The sequence below is a fragment of the Phlebotomus argentipes genome, unplaced genomic scaffold (genome assembly GCF_947086385.1).
Source record: "Phlebotomus argentipes unplaced genomic scaffold, Phlebotomus argentipes genome assembly contig_6, whole genome shotgun sequence".
Classification (NCBI taxonomy): domain Eukaryota; kingdom Metazoa; phylum Arthropoda; class Insecta; order Diptera; family Psychodidae; genus Phlebotomus; species Phlebotomus argentipes.
In genome coordinates, this window is record NW_026776145.1 from 3,541,273 (window position 1) to 3,554,772 (window position 13,500).

Consider the following 13,500-nt stretch of genomic DNA (forward strand, 5'->3'; position numbering starts at 1 on the left):
CGAAATTGAAGGGATGAAGAACAAAGAACTTGGAAAGCTTTTAATGGTTGAACATGTTCATTTCATCGTGTGTGCTCGTCTCTATTTCTCAAATAAAAGGGACGACACACCCACGGGAAAGCTCATTGGGACAAAAAGCTCTCTGTTGGATAGAGCCCGGGATGAAATTGAATTATAGTTTGATATTATTTACACATTTGGTATAATTAAATTCTGCCGTCTGGAAGGGCGAAAAGAAATCTCGTTGTGCACCTTTTGTGTGAACGAAAGGCGGGGGTAAATAAATACCATGGAACGGATGTGCCCCAATGGAAATTGCCTCATTGTTTGAACAGGACAACAGCTGGAGACATTTATTAATTAATAATGAGATGAAGATCTCAGTGGAAAGTGGCTTTGTGGTCAAAGGACGCAACAAAATGAATTTCACTGCTCACCGAGCTCTGGTTTGCAGTCACTTGTGTTCCTATATAAGCAAAAAGCATCGAAATGTTTTGCTCAGCCTTGCTGCCTCATCACCACAGTGATATATACTTCCTCAAATTAATTTTAAAACTCCCCCATGGACTTTTTCAAACCGTGCAGTGCATCTGCGCTCTCCTGGCGAGGTGTTCTTTGGAGATGTTCTAATGGCATTCTGTGGCTTGCTGAAATCCTCTTTTTGGTGCAGGAACACTCTGAGGATTGCCGTATAGAGGTCTAATGGAAGAATTTGATAGTCTTTTGATGTTAATGTCAACCAATTTCTAAGCACTATTTGAATACTCCTCCATCCACTATAACACCAATTATATGGCAAACAGTGAATTTGCGTCGGCAAACAACCGGCAAAATTAATTAATTTACGATGCCATAGGTATAATAATATCGAATTGGGTACGACAATCTCAAACACTGGTGCCATTATGGTTAATGTTTCTGCACAATATATCACTATTTGACATCGTAATGGGGCGTCGATGGGAAAATATAAGAGAAAATGAAGACTTCATCCACCTCATTGAACTATATTAGATCATCACGATTAGCCATATTTTCCATGCTTAGCTTACATAAAAAAAAATTATGCCACAATCTCACCAATGATCGCCTCTTCTCTTGCAGATTCCCACGGGATCAACAGACTCTGCCGAATCATTTCTACTTCACTGACTTCGAGAGACACATTGCAGAGATTGCAGCATTCCATCTCGATGGGTAAATTGTTTATTTTTTTCACCCATCTCCTATGCCACAAAATTTATTTTGCAATCTCCATTTCCCGCTCCGGCACACTGATTAAATAATGCCCCCAGCAGTCGAATGCAACACATTGTGTCATTGTTATTTGAATTTAACCACTGGCCACATTAATACAAATTTATGCACTCTCAGATACAAGTGCATCGACACTTGTAATGTGTATATCGTGAATACATGAACCAATAATTGCAGAGTTATCGACTGTTTGCAAAAGTTTTATTGATATTTTGACTATACACAATTTTGGTACAATATGAGTTTTAGGTAGAAGAACATCCAGGTTTGAATAAGAGCTTTTGCGTCAAAGCAAAGAAGCAGATTTTGAAAATTGCAAGTATGTTCAATTGTAAAACATGTTGAGACAACTCACTTGCATTTTCCTTACAATATAACATGGAGGGATTACACCTTGTAGGGATTTTGTAGCTTTCAAAACTTCTGCGTACTCTGAAATTTCTCTTTCTGATGGAATATTACACTGAGTTTCATCTTAATCCGTCTGATGTGAAGTATACGAAAGTTAATGTAAGCTAAGATTCTTACGTTAGCTCAATGAAAGTAGTCAAGGAAATCAAGCAACAAAATATGTAATTCTGAAATGATTGAACATTTTCTTTACCTGATTTGAGATGTGTGAGAAATCCAGCATTTCACCTCGGAATTACAGGTGAAAAGCTTCGGTTAGTGAGCGGAAAAGAATCATTTTAAGCACGACAGACGCAAGAGATTTTTGTGAAATCGTTTTCTTAAGCATTGACTACTGAAAGATGGTACTTCTACTTCTCTGTTTGATTTTGCGTCAAAGGAGCAGCATCTCATTGAAATATGATTGCTCAACGTTCAGTGTCTATGTTGAGACTAAAGATAATAATGATGAGCTCATTAGTTAGTTTCCTTTGGAAAGCACAAAGAAGTACCTTTGAAGTTTCCTTCCTGCTAAGTTTATGTCTCACGCACATACCGAAAAAGCATCACACAGCATGCCTTTGAGCCGATATATGTAATTGTACTGCATTCTCAACCTACTCATCCTTCCCATGCCGCCCATTCTCCTTCATCTGAATGCCGTCGATGTGACTTCATGGGGTGTGCTCTTGGCGGGTGCCAAGAGTGGTTGGGGCGAAATATGTAATACTAGATGTATCCCATAAAGCACACAATATGAATTAAGATGAATGCAGAACATATGGAAGCTCTAAGGGTGGGTGAGAACTTGAAAGCGCAAGACGGTGAGTGCCTGGTGGGAATGAATGGGAATGTTGGTTTTATGCCATTGTAATTCTCATTGCTCAACTGTTATTCCGTCCCTAGCACACTCCTGGAAACCCCCTGTCTGTGGCTCTGTGCGGTGGGAATGAGCAATGGGTGAGGGTTAAACAAGGAAATTTTCACCGATGCAATCTCACACCCATCTGACCCCAAAACAGGGGGCATCTGTCTCGTGACTCACGCTGTTTGCCCTCGCGCTACCTGTTTTGCCAGTACTTGTGCCGAAGTCAAGAGCCGTGTTTGTCGAATGGCAATCTTCATATGTTCTAAGACAATGTAAACAAATGTGAGAAACCTTGACGTTTTCGGTGAATCGCAAAATGCAATAGAGAAAGAAGGCAGTTATGAAAGCGAAAGGCGTCATAATTGTCAATGATTTATACATGAATGACCATTATCCTCAGTGAAAAGCAATAAAGAAACAAGCAATTCGTCTTTTACTTGACATTCATGGGAACGCAGAATTGTACTGCAGGCATATTGACAAAGGAGTTGACGTGCACATAAGGGCCATTGAAATTCCCAACACAAAATTGTTAATCTACAAACCCCCTGACATTGGAAGCATGAAATGCAACAAATTTGTTGATTTGTTTATGCACAAAATACAACACTTTTCAACTCTTGTTCTTGCAGACTCATGGGCTTTAGGCGAGCAATGCCGGTCGTGGGACGAACATTAAATATTACAACAGAAATTTATCAAGTCTGCGATGATGAATTGCTGAAGACCTTCTTTGTGTCACCATCGAATAACCTGTGCTTCCACGGCAAGTGCTCCTACTACTGCGACACCTCCCATGCAATTTGTGGCAGTCCTGACACCCTCGAGGGCTCCTTTGCCGCCTTCTTGCCCGGGTGGGAGCAAGCCGGTCGCAAGGTGAGTACTTATACCCTTCCAGCGGAGATTAACGCCATTGTTGCGCCTCGGCACGTCTCTGGCGCAGGAGTTATTGAGGGAATCTCTCACCGCAAAATTATTAATCAAAGGCGAAAGAATTGTGAGCGCCGGTAATTGCGACTTTAATGTGAGTCTCATCAATTTCATATGAGACACACTCCACAATAAATGGAGCAATTTTCCTAGCGGAACGAGGAAGATTCGTATCTCATTTGCATCTCATTCCATTCATAAATAAATGTACTATATATGTATAAGGTGGGACGCGAGTGGGTGGGATGATTGTGAAGAAATGGGAGTAGATATTAAGTGGTTTACCTCATGAGCACTCATGGTGAGAAGTCGATCTCGCACAACAATGAATCTGAGAATGTTTCACACATATAATTTCCAATCTTTACTCTCAGCTTAGCATATAACGTAACAATGTTGCATAGCGGGTGACGTGTCTTTGTTTACATGACTAATTTGTGGGTGAAATGCTGAGTCAATAATCTCACCACCCCCACTTCGATTGTCCTGTTAGATATATTGACACATTTTTCATCCCACACGCTAATGATTTCCTCAAATGTCGGGCAACAGAGTGATTTCGCGTAGAAACCGAAAAGGGCAATACCCCGCGTGGCATTGCGTTGGAATCTTGGAATTTATCCCAGGAGATACAATAAAAAGAAAGCAAACGGAGAATTTTCATAATTCACCATTTGCCCGCTCTCGGTGATTTATACTTGATTATTGCAAAATCCTCCCTGGGCGGGTTATTTTTTAAGCAGACTGCGCTTTCCACCATTCTCTGCCATATCCATGTTACACATGGCTTTACACAGGTACTTTTGCCTGTGTTGCTCTCCAATTTACCATTAGACTTTTCTTTTATTCACCAGAAATGTTTCATGAAATGTTGATTCTTTCCTGTAGGTAACGATACGTTCTTTAATAAAGTTCTGACAAGTTGGGAAAAACATCTCATGTTTCGTTAAAATTAAATCCATTTCTGTGATTCCTCAAGAGCCGAGTAATGCCGTACTCTACTGATTGATAATCATCTTTTATGCATGCAAGATGTAGGAATATTTCAGGGCTTGACGGGAAATTTCGTGAAACTTACGCTTTGTGTGTGTATCAGCGACGAGGAAAGAAAATGCAAATTTTTTGTCGCATTGCCACTACACTGGTACTGCGGAAAGTGATTTGAATTTGTGGTAGTTCCATTTATCCTTTCCACTTAATCCTGTTGGTGGCTTGTGTGGGTAGGATTTCATCCTGCAACCCCACCCTAGATCTCAAGCGGAGCCGTTCCCCTGTGGCACCAGGCGTCTCAATTTTTTTCAGCCCCTCCATAGTCGTTTAGTTTGTGAATGTAAATCACACCCCGGCCGCCGATGTTTGCGATCCAGTGAGTGTGTGTTTGCTGGAAAGTATTACTTGTGTCGTTTACATTTATATCATGAAGATTAATTATTTTGTATCCTTTGCCACCCATGTTTCTCCATTCGCTCTTTTTTATTCCGCCTCCAAATTCTATATTTTTTCACGGACTCATGGGAGAAAAGGTCTCTCTCTCTCTCTTTAAATCCGAGAGAGGATAAAAAAAATAGTCGGAGGAAATTCATTGTAGAAATTTCTGCACATCAATTCTCATTCCTCTTCTGTTGCCAAGTATCACAGTAGTTTATATGAAGAATTTTGCCTTCAATTAATCCAATATCAGCACAAAACAAGATGCAAAAGAGTCGCGATGCACGTACAAAAAATGAGTTTTGATGTTGCTGGAAATATTCCTCTTTGTTCTTCTTCGGGGACAAACCAGGAAAACCAGAATGTCTCTCTTTTTCGATAAAAATTACAGTGTTTTTAGTGTAAAAACCCACAAAAGATCATTTTAATTAATTGAGCTTGTCGATTTCCTCAAGAGTCTTAAGAGATTTCAAGGTGATCACCTTTGTCGTCTCACGGTGTTGAGATCAGGTTTTTTGATAGCAACAATGCAAGATAAGATTTTACCACTATCTTCCACTCCACAAAGTGCTCTCACAGATAATTTCCTACGAATTATTTCGCTTTTATGGCCCAAGATAAAAGAGTGCATCATGGAAAAAAATCTCCATAAAACTCAACGCGAGGCGCGTGAACTTGTGATGCTTTGTTTGTCTTTGACATTCTCCAGTGGCATGTCCTCTGTTAGTTTCGAATTTAATATGGAAAAATGTCAAGTTATTTGCCAGGAAGGGGGTCGCAAAATCCCGAAGGACTTTTTTGTGATGTGTTTCTTTGCAAATTAATTAGTCTCAGCCCGAAGTTTCTAATTTCATCTCTCAACTTTGCTCTCTCAGTCAAATTTATGCAAATGTCTGGAGTTTTGTGTTTGAAGAAAAATTACAGAAAAGTATTTAATAATTTGCAACTTTACTCTGTGTGCTCTCACTTCAGGTCTGGCGACATCCGTGGCGACGATCCTACCATAAGAGAAGGAAAGCTCAGTGGGAGACAGATGCTGACTATTGTTCAATGGTGAGTGGAATATTTGTTAAGCTTCGGCAGGACAATTTCTCAACGATGTATTGTTTATTCACCAGGTGAGAGATATTCCACCATATGACCAGGGCAGACGACTCCTCGACCTGATGGACATGTCTGTGTTTGACTTTCTCATGGGGAACATGGATCGCCATCACTACGAAACCTTCAAGTGAGTTGAAAAAGCCACAAAATTTCAACCCCAAAATTATTTTTCACCCCATCACTGGCGCTCATTCGCACACATTTGGGATGGACTTTCTCCGTCTATTTAATTCAAAATTCAACACTTGTCTGCTTTTCAAACGATGTGGTCACAATGGCCGCATTGTTTTTGGCGAGAGAGAGAATCCTCAATGCCGTGGGTTGAATATGGGATTTCAGGTGAATTTTTCCTCCGTCCCTCTCGTCTTTGTTTATTTCTTTTAGCGCCATTCCCTCAGACAGACTCTCCGAGTGTTTTGGGACTCTCTGGTGAGGTGTTATAGACACACCAAGAGACATATTCAGTACCACATTTAATATACATGCATGTATAAGCTCAGTTGTGCTGAATATATCCTCTGGAATTTTCATGGATAGAGTGGCACAGAGAGTCTCTGAGGGACTTTAGGAAGTGAAAGCTTTGCATTTTATCAGAAAAATTTGTAGTGAAATTAGGAAAAATAGCGCAAAAGCCGAATTATGTATTGTTTTTTTGCAAAATTCCCAAATCAAATATGCAAAGCCTTTCATTCTCATGTCATGCAGATTGTCTGTAAATTGCTTTTTCACCTTTGCTAAGCTCTTAAAAACTATAAAATTCTTCACCTCCTAAATTTTCAAAACCACACTGCTTCATAGTTTGCGGCCGAAAGGAATCCTGTGGACAAAATATTGCCACTGAAAATATTTTCTCCCGAACCCCAACAAAAGTACAGCTAGGAAAGCTCTTCAGAGGGGGCTTTTTGCAGTGAAGCTTTTTGAGGGTGTGAGAAGATTCTCAAAATCTGACTCAATATATTTGTGTATGCTGTATGTAAAATATCTCCTTGCCCGCCCGACACTCAATGCTGAGCAATTTTAGGCACAAACATAAATTTCTCCGTGGAAAACAATCTGGAAGGGGGGCTGCAGATGTTTTCCAGACCTCCTCGGCATCCCATAAAGTCTATCAAAGTGTCACCATGGGCGAGAGGATGGGATAGGAAAACCACTGCAGGGCACAACTCAAGCTTTCAAACCGTATTTTTTGGTTCACCAAGGATGAGAGTGATTTTGCTTTTATTAGAACTTTTATTGCACTATACCGTGCGATTGAAAAATGGTTAATTGAAGTTTCTGACGCGCTCAAGCTCCACAGATGATTTGAAGCACAAAAACACCATTATTTTTTGAAGGATTTTCGCGCTCAATTCATCTGCTGTGGCACGTGTTTCACCTGTAATGACCACATTGTCGGCATATTTTCGTCAATTGTTCTTTTTTTGTATCGTGTGCAGAATAGAATTTAGCAAAACATATTGTATGTCTAGGTCGAAAGTGTTTATGAGTGTGTTGCACTGGAGCTTGTTTTCATTGAAAAAATACACTCAGTTTTTACGACTTTTTCTCTGCAAAACACAACTTTTGTCGTTTTCTGTCTTTTCGTTTTTCTTCCAATTTGTTCTCTCTCACTCTTATGTACACACCTTAACTTTGGACTCTCAATTTAACGAGGCTTTAATGAGTTTTTCTTCCCATTCATACTCGTGATTGCTCCATTTCACTCTCGAGGGACATTAAAGTGTAGTATAACGCGAAGAATCTTCCATAAAATAGATTACTTGAGCTTGAAGTTCGTCTGAGGTGCAACAGATACAATTTTCATTGTGCATCAAATGTCATTAAAGTGGACCGTGGTCTTGGAGAATTGGTTTAAGGCATCAAGCTTACACAATTTTGATTGTTAATATTTGTAAAATTTCATGGGAAAAGCCGAAAATTCCAAACTAAAACTACAATTTGAACCTTTTCATAGATAAACACATAAGGAAATATTAATTTTGCAAAGTTTAATTACACCACAATGTTTTCGGCCAAAACTAGGTGAGATTTTTGTATGAAATTCCCAATATCAACAAAATATTATACTTTTCACTGACTATGAAATTCAACAACAACAATAATGGAGAGGAAACCAACAATTTGTGTTTCTGTAAAATTTCATATATAAATAAATATTAGAAAAGTTTGTTTAGTACGTTAAAATACTACTCAAACAATGAAAATTAATTAGCCGGTCTTTATAAATATTTAACATACAATTTTATTCGTAGAGGAAAAATCTGCAAATTGCACAGAAGGTTGGGAAAACACGGGGAAATGTAATTATTTATTTAAGCTGAGAGTGATACTACACTCAAAAGCTTTTGACAAAGTGTAATTTTCTACGAAAAGCTCCACTTTGAATGGCCAGGAAGTGGCTGATGATTGACGGCCCTTTTAATTGATACTCCCGTGTTAATTTCAAAGGAGAGCCACTTGAAAGTGGAATGTTTTGCTCATTCCCTCTCCCTTGTCACAGACATTTTCAATATGTATTTAACGTGTGTAATTGATTGAGAGTTAATTAAACTGACACTAAATCTAATTCGTAATGTACTTCAACGGTAAAATAAAAGACAGTCGCCATGTAACCCTCTGGCATTGCGGAATTTATCAAGCGGAGATTTTATGCTTTCCAATGGATATATAGATTAAATCACTCGTAAGCGGATTCAGTGGAAATAAATCAAAATCAGGCACTTACTTAAGTGGAAATATCTCACTTGACTCGCAGACAAGAAATCCTTTTGATCAATATTACCATCTGCGAGTGACACACTCTGGAGTGAAAATGTGATTTCAATAGAGATCCGTTTAGTGTGTTGAGAAAAATGTTCCCTGGTATTTTATTTTGTGCGCTCCTCTTTTTGATTCACGTGCAGAAAGGCAGGAAAGGGAGTCAAGTTGAGTGATAACGTTCGTCTCTGTATCTTCCTCTCTAAACAGGATTTTTGGCAATGACACATTCCCACTCCACCTGGACCACGGACGTGGCTTCGGAAAGCCCTTCCACGATGAACTGACGATCCTGGCTCCGGTGCTCCAGTGCTGCCTAATTAGAGCCTCTACGCTTGAAACGCTGCTCAGGTGAGTGGTTAAATATTTCTACCTCATTTCACGCCAGAGTGAAGTACTTCGGCCTGGAACAATTGTCTGGAAGTGAAAAGCACACACAGAGGGTGGCCGAGCCCCGCTCGTCAAGTCGAATTACGCCCTCTCCCACCCAGTGCAGATAAATTGAATTAGGGGAAGAGAGACGATTGAAAAATGGTCATGTGGAAAAATGGGTGAAATGTCTCAATTTTCCCCACAAGCCAGATACTTTTCTTCTCATCCACGGAGACTCTGTTATTTTTTCTCAGAGCCCAGATCATCCTGTTTGCTGTAACAGCCATCACAGATGTGAGGGGTGTGGGTGTGGAAAATCGATGGGAAATTGTCAGTCAGGGAGGAAAATGCAAACAATTGCCTGAGAGGATGATGGAGTGTGACTTGGAGTATGTCAATGATCATGCTTGGCACGCAGTTGCCGATGATTGAGGTGGAAAAGTGGGTGGACTAATGGTTTTCCAATTCACCAAGTCAACATTGTATAGCGCCAGCACTATCCAATGAGCTTTTCCTCATCTCTGACCCGTGACACTGGGAAAAGTGCCTTAAGAATCTCCATTTTATCAATTACATAAATTGCCACTGTATGCAGAGGTGATGGGTTTGCAGCAGTTATCAAGCCATAACTCTAACACAAATCCACTCATATCCGTAGACACACTTGCTTTAGTGAACTGAAATTATGTGAAAATTCAATTCTGATTGAATATGTATATTAATATTATTGTTATGAATATATCAAAAAAATATGGCTAAATGTATGAGGAATATTTGCCAAATTTTTCGTGCAATTATAGGAATTAGTCCTATTTTCCAACATTGTTTTGTCTATTTCAGAATGAGGGCTAAAATCGCTAAATGCACATAAATGATTATTTCATACTAATCAATGAAATGCAGTGCACAATGACTTTATGAAATTATTTTAGAAAAATGACGTAAATTTTTGAAAAAAGACTGAAATGTTGAATTATGACAATCCAGAAAAACACTTTAAATGTTATTTATAAACTTCACCTTCTCTATAACAACTGTCAATGACAATTCAAAGAATTACCAATATAATTTTCAATGCAAAGATATTTATGCGATATTTGTGTCAAAAAAATGGGGATTCAGTTGCAATTTATATTTGCTCTTATTGATGAGCCTGACAGTGTACATCACTTTGCTTTTTTCAAGTGATATTTTGTGTGATAATTGGGGGAATATGATGTGATATTTTGGATCAAAAGTCCCTAAATTTGCTCACTTATTCGTGAATTAGATTAATAGTTGAAAGCTTCCATGCTCATAGATAATGACACTCCTATAAACGCGTCATTATCACTAATATTATTTGCACCCATTTTCATTAGCAAAAGTTGATAATCAGATGCCGGTACTCATATATGTAGGTGTAATTGAACGTATGCGAGGTTGACGATGGAAATTCCAACATTTTCTGGCTCAAGCTCTCCAACCCGGACCTTTAATCGACCATACAGAAACCCTGACATCGATGTAATGCAAAATGAATGCAATATCTGAAGTGAAGTGCGTGTAAAATGGCAATAAAAGGTTTTTGGGTACACGTGATCACCCTTTCTATTGTTTAGAGATATAGAGTGGCGAATAATCATTAAATTACCCACCAATGGACTGTGGTCTGTAATGTAATCCGCTCACTGACCAAAAAGCCCCAGCGAAATTTGTCTGTGACATGGAAATAAATTGCAAATGCGACACTGATGAAACTATTAAAAATATTAATAGCAATTAAAATGTATAAATAAAAGCTGCATTTGTCACGTGACACGAACCAATTTGATATACCATCATGCCCACACTCGACCTGGTCGAATTTCACTCTGAAGTGTGATTTTAATGCGAAATTGTGCACTGTAATATGATAAGGGGACGGTTAATGTGGGCTTTTCGCTGTAAAATTGATGACCAATGTGTTTAATTAAATTCTTACAGATTCCACAACGGCAAGCACCTGTCAGAGGCCATGCGCGAGTCCATGGCTAAGGACCCCGTGGCCCCGGTCCTGTGGGAGCCCCACCTCGAGGCTCTGGATCGTCGGGTGGGCATCATTTTGCAGGGCATTCGAGACTGCCTGAAGAAGAACAATCAGGACGAGGTGATAGTATCGAATGACTTGTCATAGCACCGAATTGCCAAGGTTCCACTAGCTTAGGAACTGCGCTAAGATAGAGAATTCCCTCACTTGACGTCAATATTTCCCAAGCAAAGTTCATAAATTACAAAAAAAACAGACGGGATGAGTTCGATTGGGAAAATATTATGAATTGTTGTGTAATGTGTAAATCGAGAGAGTTATTTTTACATGCTCTGAGAGAGTAGAAATTTAAAAGAAATGTTTATTGTTACTTTTGAAGATGGATGGGAAACTGGAAGAGTGTTGAATAGCTTTAAGAGATGATCCAGAAAAGTGCGATGAATTTTAATTGTTTGATATACAATTTATGTTGTTGTAAAATAGACGAATCGTGCGAAATTGTCAATTTTATTCTCGGTGTCTATGAAACCATTTAGTGCCAAATGAATTGTTTAATTTTTTCATGATGGGAGAATAGTAGGACAAGTGCTGAATGCATTGTTCTATATATTTGAGGAATTTACTAAGCTTATGTGCGCTTATTGGAGTGGCCGGAGTTTTGATAAATGACGTTTCAGCGAAAACACGATCAATGAACATTTAGGCAGATAGAATTACTCTGTGCGACAAAATCAAAAGAATTGTTAGTACCTCCGTTGGACAACTTTATTGAAAGACTCCATGAAAAAAAAAATTGTAATTTTTGCTACATATTTGTGATCTTTTCTCTTCAAGAACACGTTCTCTTTGTTACCAATTTGCAATGCAAAGTTAAATTTTTTACTGTAGTTGTTGATATATACTTATATTTTCTACTGTATTAAATTATATTCAATGTGAAGTGTAACTGAGAAGACGGAAAAGAAAACGCAAGTTACTGTGAAGAGATAATACCAGATAAATAAACAAGAAAATATAAGTAAAGCAAATATATTTATTAGGAATAGAATACGAATAATAGCATCCTTCACTGTGGAAATGGAATTTGGATAATTGACAACCAATATTTTATTTTATAAATTTTGTGACATCTTCAATGGTTCATCTGAGATCAAGAGAATTTTTGCGAGAAAATCGTACTTTACCATTAAATTTGATAAAATATGCAAGAATGGCATTTATGCTGAGCTCGAGAGCTCATATATAATATGTCATTCTTTGTCCGGGCATGAGTAAGTGATAAGGTATTGACTTTCTGTCCTGCAGCATCACTAATTAATTGATTATCCGGAATAATGGGATGCCGATGAATGAAATATACAGAATTATGCTAAAGTATTGATTATCAGCCTTTGATATTCCATTTGTATCGGTGTTGCGACTGTGAAGTACACTTTACGTTTACAAACTAATTACTGTTGTAGCGAAAAGAGAAATATTGTGAATATTGCATTACTGAAGCAAAGTAATTTAAATGTTGATAGATAGAGAACAATGTGTTGTAATATGTATAAAATAAAACTGAGCGCTGAGAGAAGAAACTGAGATATAAAATAAATCAAAACAATTTATGTCAATTTATGCTATTTTATTCAAATTAAATACGCCAACAGTGGTAACAAGGAACTACTTGGCGATGGTGTTTAGAAGTCAACTGGCAAGAAATGAATAATTCACACCCTCCGTGTGTGAAGTGCAAAATTGTCTGCGGAGTCAATCAAATATTTTCACAGCCCTCCAGCGCAGCACAGCCAAAAATGTTCCCATGTAAACCCATGTCAAAGGGAATTTTCCAACGAGCAAAACACTCGCAAATTAAATTGTGAAAATGTTAGTTTATCCCTCAATTTTCTCGCATTGAGTTGTGCCTGCGCTGAATTTTATTGTGTTTTCAGCAGAGAGAGAGAGAAAATGTGTGACTGGCACTGATGATGTGACTTCCTTCACACAGGACGCCGATAGAGAGGACCGGAAAGGATGGAACTTTGTGCAATTAAGGATACTTTGAGGCTTGCATAAACATTCAAGTTTTGTAAACTCGCTCGACCTAAAGAATACAGGGTGTGGTGAAAATGTGTTGAATAAAATGGCGGAAGTACATTGAAATGAAATTTTTTATCCCTCAATTTGTAAAAAGTTTCTGGGCAAAAGGGAAATCCAATTATTCAATACGCATTTACCTTTAAAATTGTTGTTAAAAGATATGCGTACAATTAATTTTTTTCGGTTAATACGACATAAAAGCATATTTGCTAGTCTACCTGAAAATACTGCCGTTTTACTGCTGAATCTAATGTTATCACAAAATGATTTTTCATTCATGGTATTACGAGCATTCCTTGAGTGC

General features: G+C 38.3%; 1 protein-coding gene across 1 annotated transcript in view; it reads left to right on the top strand.

Annotated features, from left to right (window-relative positions):
• Nucleotides 1-12,931, top strand: part of LOC132257701 (extracellular serine/threonine protein CG31145) — a 44,102-nt gene extending 31,171 nt beyond the window's left edge. Inside the window, exons 8-13 of the mRNA XM_059754713.1 lie at nt 1,105-1,197; nt 3,148-3,391; nt 5,846-5,926; nt 5,992-6,104; nt 8,945-9,085; nt 11,072-12,931. Of these exons, the coding sequence (XP_059610696.1) occupies nt 1,105-1,197; nt 3,148-3,391; nt 5,846-5,926; nt 5,992-6,104; nt 8,945-9,085; nt 11,072-11,261 (862 nt within the window). The 3' untranslated portion in view covers nt 11,262-12,931. The remainder of the gene's footprint in view (nt 1-1,104; nt 1,198-3,147; nt 3,392-5,845; nt 5,927-5,991; nt 6,105-8,944; nt 9,086-11,071) is intronic.
• The last annotated feature ends 569 nt before the right edge of the window (nt 12,932-13,500 follow it).